Source organism: Sprattus sprattus (assembly GCF_963457725.1).
Source record: "Sprattus sprattus genome assembly, chromosome: 21".
Classification (NCBI taxonomy): domain Eukaryota; kingdom Metazoa; phylum Chordata; class Actinopteri; order Clupeiformes; family Clupeidae; genus Sprattus; species Sprattus sprattus.
Window position 1 is genome coordinate 7,637,300 of NC_137919.1, and position 9,940 is coordinate 7,647,239.

General features: G+C 45.7%; 1 protein-coding gene across 1 annotated transcript; it reads right to left on the reverse strand.

Moving 5' to 3' along the window:
- Nucleotides 1-1,160: 1,160 nt before the first annotated feature.
- On the reverse strand, nt 1,161-2,378 carry LOC308382388 (cerebellin-1; the record flags this gene model as incomplete). The annotated part of the gene is made up of 3 exons (XM_080860108.1): nt 1,161-1,358; nt 1,635-1,754; nt 2,082-2,378. 3 exons carry the CDS (start codon nt 2,376-2,378, stop codon nt 1,161-1,163), a joined length of 615 nt encoding a protein of 204 aa, XP_080716234.1.
- Between the last annotated feature and the right edge of the window lie 7,562 nt (nt 2,379-9,940).

Below are 9,940 nucleotides of genomic sequence, written 5' to 3' on the forward strand. Positions count from 1 at the left end.
GGTCGTACGTGACTCTGATTCCCAGCAACCCCACCCCCCACCTGAGTCCATAAGGATGGTGAGGGGGGGGGGGGGGGGCGGGGAAGAGAAGGTGCTATTTTTACCGGACAAACAGCTGCTAAACTCCAGGTCTCTGAGGACACAGCAAATTGAGGTTGGCACGGCAATGGATAGGTTTGTCCTGGGCGGAGGTGGATTTTTTTTCGGGGGAGCCCTGCTGATGGCGGCAGGTGGGCACACCGTGGCACAGTTTTGTGCCCATTAAATGATGTGCCTGCCCGTCTCTGGCTGTTCACGTGTGGAAGAACAAGTCCTCTGTCTCACCTGTCTCTGCCAACTAACGGGTGTGCCTTCTATAAACAGGTTAGGGACATGGGCCACACAAGGCCCCCTGCCAAGCTGAGAACTAAAGTGGGCAGAGAGTTTGGAAGCGCAGTGGACCCGAAGAATTCAATTTAGAGCTGCAGTCGCCTTCAAACCAGGCCTTGGAAGCCTGCCCAATATAAACAAGGGCCAGGATAAGTTAACCGAAGCCAGAATTCAGCCAAGCACATCCTACTGACACCTACTAATACTGCCGATATGTACCCATGATGCACCTGTGAAATAACCACAATGTATCTGGTTGTACCCTTTTATCATCTTGCATTGTTGTTTTGTTGTATTGCTACAGCACTGTCTGAGAGTGTTTAAAGAGTGGTAATCATCTTTCACAATCAATGACAGGTACAGTGCTAGGCGTGGACTTCATGCGTGAATGAAAGCATTAATCTTACAGGTGACAGACAGGCAACAGCAAGAACTGAGGCAGAGAAATGAAAATATACATACAGAGGAGCCTAGACAAACTTAAATTTCTATGCCTAAACATGCATACATGATATGCACAGGATACAGTGACATTCATTAATCTCTCTCTCTCAAACACACACACACACACACACACGTTAACACTTACACATACAGACACACAGAGACACACACAGAGATTTACATTACTATAAAGTCCTCTTCATGTGTGTTACTCGTGTATTATCTCTCAATGCAAGCTGGATGCCAGAGCACCTCGCTGTCCCTTTTTTCCAAGCACACTGACATCATTGAAAAAGCAGAACTGTCGGGGGGCAAAACACCCTTCAGGCATCTCCAGCCGCCCCCCTTCACAGCGGAAACACCAGGAAGCCACAGAAAGTGGAGTACTTCCACCCTCCCATCAAATTTCCCCTCTCCAGCTTGAGGTATGCCTTGTCCCCCCTCTCCATGGTGATCAGCCCGGCGTTGGTGGCAGCCTCCCTGGTCACATCCTGGTCCCCAGCAAAAGCCGAGATCACCGGCCAGCCGTTTAACACCAGACTGACCTGGGAACAAGAGAGAAGAATAAAACAAATGGACATTTACAGTGTGAGAGGAAAGGGATGGAAATAAAGAAAAGGTGAAAAGGAGACCGAAAGAAGGGGGGATGAACGAGGAGGCAAAAGAGGAGAGAGGGTGACAGAAGAGATGTGAAAAAAGGGAGGGAGTTGTTCCGACAATGCTGTTCAACACGTAACATTTCTTATTACTTTGCCCCTTAAATAAGTTTGTCTAACAGAAGTACTTTTGACACAGAGCCGTGTATCTGAGTGTTCTCTTGCCTGTATGGTTTGCCTGTTGTACACCTTGACCACATTGAAGCTGAAGCTGTAGACTCCTTTTCGTGGCGCCAGGAAAACGCTGCGTGCCGGGTCAAAATGGGACCCCACGTTTACCAGAACCTGTGGAGGGAGGGCACAGTAGTCATGGTAACAGTTCACAGAAGCAAACATTGACTACTGCTCTTTTGCAATCACCTTGTCACTCACTCAAAGTCACTTACAGTTACAGTTATTCACCATGATCATTTTCCTTATACAAAGCCAATTGCCCAATAAATTTCCACATAAACTCACTCACATTTCAATACTTGCTCACTCACTCACTCACACACTAACTCACTTTCTCAATACAAAAGCTCATCCATTCATTCAATTCCTAATTGCTTTGTGTATTCAGCCAGCCAGTCATTCAATGGGATACTAATTGACTCATATTTCATCATTCACCTGGTCGAAGTAGATGGTCATGGTGCGGTTGCTCATCTCCGACGGCTCGAGGTTGGTGTTGCGGATCGCCGAGAAGGCCACGCGCCCCGTGCCCGATCGCACCGACATCCCCAGTGGGTTCCCAGATGGCTCAGCGGTGGGCGTGGAGTCGCACACCACCAGACACTTCCCCTCCAGCACCAGGCCCTCCGTGTCGTTCTGCCCCCGGACCCCCAGGGGCACCAGCAGCGCCAACCCCAGGAGGAGAGAGGCGCCCTTGGGCACCACGGAGCAGGACAAGCCCCTGACAGCAACCATGGCAGAAGTACTCCAGAGGGACGTTTCAGCCACGTTGAGTCGTCAAAGAGAAAAAGGATGGTAAGTGTGCAGGCTTAAGGTCCCTCTGGTGTGTCTCTTCATAAAATCACCCAGCTGGTTAGTGCCTGGAAGTCAACAAGGAAGCCGGAGAAACAGCGGCAGGATGTCGAGAGAGGTCAGGTGAGAGAGAGCGGCAAAGTGTTTAACCACCAGTAACCAGTGCCAATGGCAGAATGGAACTCTTGAGAGTTCCAGAACTCGGTGCTCTCAAATGGCTCTTGGAACCAAATCTTGCTTCGGCGGTTGCGGAAGGTTTGCCGGATATATTGGACAAACTCGCTGGAATGCCGCGCCAACAAAGCAGTGGAGATTTTCAACCGCATCCAACCAAGCAAGAGCGAAGGCTGAAGCGGAGAGGAAAGCCAACGAGGAGGACAGAGAGAGAGACAGAGGTGCTAAGAGTAACAGGACACAGGAAATGGTGGAAGGATCTGAAGTTCTGATTTGGCTTTGAAGAGAAACACTCCTCCCAATCTCTAGACAAGGAATCAGAGATCAGAAGTGTGTGTGTGTGTGAGAGAGAGAGAGAGAGAGAGAGAGAGAGAGAGAGAGAGAGAGAGAGAGGGATGTTATGAGGTAATGCTTTGGTTTCTACTTGTCTCTTGCTGCTATGTGTAGCAGACTGGACGCTCACAGGGGAGCAAAAAGGACAGCATCTTCTCTGCTGTGCGACCATCTGTCTCTCTCTCACACACACACACACACACACACACACGCACACACACACGCAACAACACTCTCTCACACATTTTTCTCTCCCGTTCGCATTCCTTCACAGACTCGAATCTACAGTACTGACCCAAATGCTGCTATTGTCATATCATTTTATACGTCAGCAAAAATCAAGTCTGTTCCATAATGACAATTTCAAGGAAAAATAAAAGCAAATGGTTGGCAAGTAACAACACCATACCAATGGGTTGCATGTATGTTACACTCATGTTCACACGCACACATGCACGCACGCATGCTCACACACTCGCACACACGCACGCACGCAGACACACCCCCACACACACACACTTCCTACTCTTCCTCTCACCTCTTTTCCACTTTCCTATCGGACCGTTATAGATTTTACCAAGACGTTGTGTCATTACCACATCATATTCATTACAGATACCCTTATATCTACGGAGCAGTTAAAGCACCGTACAGGTAATATTGGCATGGCCCTTACATCTACGGAGCAGTTAAAGCACCGTACAGGTAATATTGACATGGCCCTTACATCTACGGAGCAGTTAAAGCACCGTACAGGTAATATTGGCATGGCCCTTTAATCTACGGACCAGTTAAGGCACTGTACAGGTAATATTGGCATGGCCCTTACATCTACGGAGCAGTTAAAGCACCGTACAGGTAATATTGGCATGGCCCTTACATGTACGGACCAGTTTAGGCACTGTACAGGCACTGCTCTGTGCATGTAAGGGCCATGCCAATATTACCTGTACAGTGCCTTAACTGCTCCGTAGATGTAAGGGCCATGCCAATATCAACTGCACTGCAAATATTACCTTATAAATAATCACTCAAATATCAACCGACAGTGGTGTAGGAGGTAGACAATCAGTTTAGTAATGGGAAGATTGTAGGTTCGTCTCCCTGCTGAAGCGCCTGCTAAAACGACATAAACTTCCCTACTAGTTGTGTGTCAGTTCGCTCCCTGCTGATGTGTCTCCTAAACAAATAAATAAATGTGAACGACTGAAATGTATTTATTATTTTATCGAGTGAAACCTACCTGCTAACTGTGTAACATTTTATCGAGTGAAACCTACTAATTGTGTTTCTTGACATGCAAGTGCTGAAAATGCAGATATTTTTTTTAACCCGGAAGTCGCAGTTGCAGATTGACCAATAGCAGTGTGGCTCTTGGCGTGGCCGATCTACCGGAAAATGGAGACAAACTTACCTAACCCTCAACATATTCCCAAACGTAACCTTGTACATTGTTGAGCCTTTTTCTATATTTTATTTGACGTTAAGCTGCTTGCTAGCTGGATGCTTCCTCCTAGGTATACTGAACATCTTACCAACTCTGTTAGAGCAGTTCACCACACAACAACTCCCTGTCATGTTGCCTTCCTCCACAGCTTTCTCATCCACTTCAACGTTATCTTGCTTCTTTCTGCCGCGAGATTGCGCACGCAACCAGTGATGACGTAGCCGAGAAACCCATGTATTGTGTCCTTGCGGCACCGTATGTTTTAACTGAAGGGATATGTGCAATGCATCATGTTTATTTATTACCTCATCACGGTATATGTGCAATGTATCATGTGTTTATTTATCAAAGCATCACAAACTATGTGCAAATGTGTGTTATGGAATGTAAACATTTTAAGGTGTTTGGTTGTTTTTAGACCGACGCAGCTGCACGAAGTGTTCTTTGTATGATTGAGATTTGAGATTGTTTTGTATGCTTGTGTGTGAGTTTGCTACTCCCGAGTGACTTGGTTTGATTTTTCCCTCTAGCCTGGGACTGTTTGTTTTGTCCTGGTGAATGTGTTGTGAGTCCCAGGTTAGAGGGGGTTTCTTTCTTTCTTTTATGTTGCCCAGTGTCTTCCCCATAGTCAGCCCCTGTACTGGTCAAGCCATAACCCCTTATAGGCCCAGGGAAGAGGTCTCCGTAGTTTGAGTCTCCACCTAATGACTAGTGTTGCAGTGCGGTGTAGTCCTTAACTTATGTGAGTGGTTCACTAGAACTTGAGGTTTGTAGTGTGTTGCCCAAAGGGTTGTGTGCACCTACTTCACGTGTGATATCGAGAACGTAGCTTCCACTAGCTTTCTTCCCCTCTCAGTGGCTTGACTGATTAGCCGGTGGCTGTGACTATTCTCACCTGTATATATTTATTGACCAGCCAGTACAACCTCCTTCATGGAGTCAAATAAAGATTGTAATTTTCTACTTTTCTAAACGTACCTGTACAATCATTGGGGCAGAGTTCCCCTTGCTCTGACACTTATCAGAACAGTTAGCTCAAGGGGTGGCGTAGTCAGCTGTACACTAGGGGGGCGCTACAGTTGTTTGCTTTGTTGGTTTGCATCCACTCATGAAGTGTGGAGAGTGGGTGGGAGGGGATTGGCAGTAGGCAAGGTCTAATCCCAATAGATTGCCCTCCCATTGATCATTTCTTTTCCTCAGGCAATTGGAACCGTCATGCAGAAACACCTGAAAAAGATGTTCATAGAGACTGACGATGAGGAGCAACTTTGTGGAACCTCCCCCGCCCCCTGCCTTTCCTTTTGTATGAAAGCAGTGGAAAAAATGCACGCTATGAACAAAAACTAATTTTAGAAAACCGCTCCACACTGACGCCGCCATCTAGTGGTCAGTAGCATATTAGCATGTTTATGTTTACCAAAGGAGTATGTAGTTATGTATGTCTATATAATGTTATAATGTCTTCCAACACACTGATATGTGAAAACTTATCCAATAGCATTTTTACAAAAGAATTTGATTCCAAACATGAAAAGAGAAAAGGAAAGCATGATGTACTAAAAGATAGTTCTACTTTATTTTTTATAAAATGTCTACATATTGGATAATAATAAATATTGTTTTAAATCAAAATAATTCAGCTACTGTTTATCTCTAGGATCTTTTACGATCGGTAGCACTCATGCATGTGATTCTCTGCCTTCTCACTCCTCTCCTCAATGTGTGTTTCAGTTTAAACTTCAAATGCTATGAAAAGATTATAAGCTTTTATTAGACAAAGACATTGTTTGAAACTTCACAGCATTGTTAGGACATTCATTTTACAGGTGATTTCCCCCGATACAGTGGTTGACTTTACAGCTGCACATTTTATATCCAATATCTACTTCCACCTGCACTGACTGAGAGAGAACACTAGGTGGCGCATGTGAGCTGTCTCCTGAAGAGAGGAGGGCTTCTGCCTGATGGCAGGGTCTTGCATCTTGAGAGTGGAGTCAGACTTGAGGGTAACCTACATCACCTGTCTGTGTGTGAATGTAGAGAAATGTTAATGGAGTCTCTCTCTTTGTTTCCCTGTCTTCTCTCTATCTCTTCAGCATCTCACACACACACAAACACACACACTCATGCAGACACACACAAATACAGTCATGCACTCGCACACTCTCTCTCACACACACACACACACACACAGCATATAATGCATCTAAATCTAATCCAAATACTGGGCATGTGTTGTCCAATTGATGAAGAGGTTTTCTTGATGTGCCTGTATCTTGACTATTTGCATGTGTTTTTTTAAGTTGTAGTGTGTTGAGCTCTCTGGGCCACCATAGAGGCGGGATTTGACAATAATAATAATAATTAAAAATTCAATACAAAGTGGTTCCAACCAAGCAATCCACTATTCCAGCCACATTCAACAAAATGTTTTCAGGGAGGGATGTATTTGATTGGCTGTTATCAAAAATATTTCGAATATATCGAAGAGCGTACCTTAAAGTTGTCCTCTGTCATCCCAGCGCTCCCTGGAGCAGAGGACTCTTACTTTAGCATACGGTGAGTATTTAAATCTCCAGGACAACCAGTATGGGAAATGACATCTTCCCATGCTCACTATTCCATATTTTCATTAGGCTTGCAAAGCACTCTAGGGAGCTTACCACTCATGCAGGATGCACATGTGGACACAAACACACATATACACACTCGTACAGACACACACACACACATTGACACACACACACACACACACACACACACATTGACACAAACACACACACACACACACATGCACACTCACTCACGCACACACAAACACAGAAAACACACATATACGTACACACTCTCACACACACTGTTCCAGGACGCTTCCGAATCACACCCAAACTGCCTGATCACAAATGCTTTTTTTGTTAATATGTTTATTTAATTGAACTATGGGAAGGGAGTGAAACCCACTGTGGACCCTGAACTTATTTATATGCTTATTGAGATGTTTGTTTCATGGTGAAAATTGTATATTTGCCTTCTCTGTTGGAAAAATAATAATTCATATTTATATAGCGCTTTTCTAACACTCAAAGACGCTTTACAAATGGCCAGCAAACAGGCCAAGACAGGGCAAGCAAACAAGACAACACAACACAACTGAAAAATAAGAAAGACAACAGATCAAGCCAAAAAACAAACAGACAGCTAAAAGTTAGAAAAAAAGAAAACTGGACATGTGAGTCTTAGAAGAGGAGGGGAGGGAGCAGGGGAAATTATCAGGTGAAGGCGAGGTTGAAAAGGTGAGTTTTGAGGGACTGTTTTAAAAGTGCTATGTTGGGAGCCTGACGGATGTGGATGGGGAGGTCGTTCCAGAGGGAGGGAGCAGCAGCAGAGAAAGCCCTGTCACCCCAGGTCCGGCGCTTAGTCCTGATGGTCTTGAGAGTGGTTGTGCTGGCGGACCTGAGGCAACGGGTAGGGGCGTGGAGGGGGATGAAGTCAGTGAGGTAGGGAGGGGCCAGGTTATTTAGGGCTTTGAAGGTGGTGAGCAGTATTTTGAAGTTGATCCTGTGTTTGACCGGGAGCCAGTGAAGGTTTCGGAGGACCGGGGTGATGTGTTCATAACGGCGGGTGGAGGTGAGTAGACGAGCGGCAGAGTTCTGGACATATTGAAGTTTATTGAGGACCGAGGTTGGGGAGCCGTAAAGGATGCTGTTGCAGTAGTCCAGTCTGGAGGTTATGAGGGCATGAATGAGAGTTTGGGTGGTGGCAAAGGACAGGGAGGGTCGGAGGCGTGCAATGTTCTTGAGGTGGAAGAAGGCGGTTTTGGTGATGTGGTTGGCGTTGGGTAAGAAAGAGAGGGTGGGATTTAGGATGACGCCAAGGTTTCGGACCTGTGTGGAGGGGGTGATGATCGAGCCGTCAATGTTGATGGAGAAAGACTGGGCTGAGTGGGTGAGGTGTTTAGGGCCGATTATAAGTATTTCTGAATGACACTACCTAAAGGTGACTTTGGGTTTAGCGGTGAAACGGGCTGTGCTGAATGGGATTTGTGCTCTCAGTAGAGCTTGTGGAGAGAGAGACACGGACTGTATGACGCATGGGCCAATGGACTAAAACAACTCGGCATTCGGACACAAACACACACACGGTCACGTACAAACATACTACACACAAATACACACACACAATGAGGTACAAACATACACACTGTCATACAAACACAATTCTTTCTCTCCGTCTCTCTCCTCTCTACTTCTCTTTCTCATTTGCATGCATTGTCATAGTCACACACACACGTGCACATATTAATTTACACACACATTCACTTTCTCTCACACACACACACACAAACACACGCGCACATGCATGCGGGCATACTTACTTACACACACATTCACTCTCACATACACACACACAGACAAATGCATGCGCAGATATATACTAACACACATAAACACACTCACACTCACTCTCTCACACACATATGCACTTAATTTAACACATACTCTCTCTCTGTCACACACAAACACATCAAACCACACACACTATCATTTACAAACACACAGAGACACAGACAAACACCCACACACCTTCCCATTAAAGAAGCCCCTTTAATAGATCTTGTCAGGGCACTAACCCCGCAGCAAATGTGTGTGTTTGTTTGTTAGTGTGTGTGTGTGTGTGTGTGTAACTGCAAATATATAAACATATTCATGGGGCGGCACGTAATGGCAATTACTCTTCTTTTCCAAGAGCTTTCACTTCAAGTGAGTTTCTTTCCTTTTTTTTTTTTCACCGAAAAAGTCAACATGCAGATGGCCTCCACAGCACCATGGGAGCCATCTGTGCTCGTTTAAATAACCCCCGGCTGCCTCAGGGCTCAGATACACATACGCGTTTTTGTAAAAACGCGACGCTAGGAAATACATTGAGTCCTATGGTACGGCGCGCTTTCACGCAAAGCGCCCCGTACCATAGGAATCAATGCATTTCCTAGCGTCGCGTTTTTACAAAAACGCGTATGTGTATCTGAGCCCTCACACACCCACCCCTGCCAATCACAAATCTGCATGCCCACATGGAAGAATGCTAAAGGTTCTATGAGTGACCCTCGGTTCTATGTGAGGTGGTGACATAACAGGTGCAGAGGTGGACGTATAGGGGTCATTTCGTCAGGGCTTGGAAGGTTCTACCGGACCGCTTGGTTCTGTGTGTAACGGACACATTTCTTCAGATGTAGTCACCTCTGCTCTCCAGATGACCAGATTAAATAGCACATTTATGGTCGTGAAGACAGGTATGATCCTGTCTTTTGTGTTGTGGAAGGAACCCAGACTGTGTTTTGGTTCTGTGATTGGTTCTGAGCAAAAATGTCTCAAGAGTGACAGTTGATAGACAGGAGAACATTGAAGGCTCTGTGAGGAACTGTTTCACAGCTTGGTTCTGTGTGAAACAGTAACGGGGGTGGAGATGGAGAGAAGGTCTGACGTGTTTACAAACACACACACACACACACACACACAGAACGTGGATAGGAGGATATTGAGTTCTTGTGTTT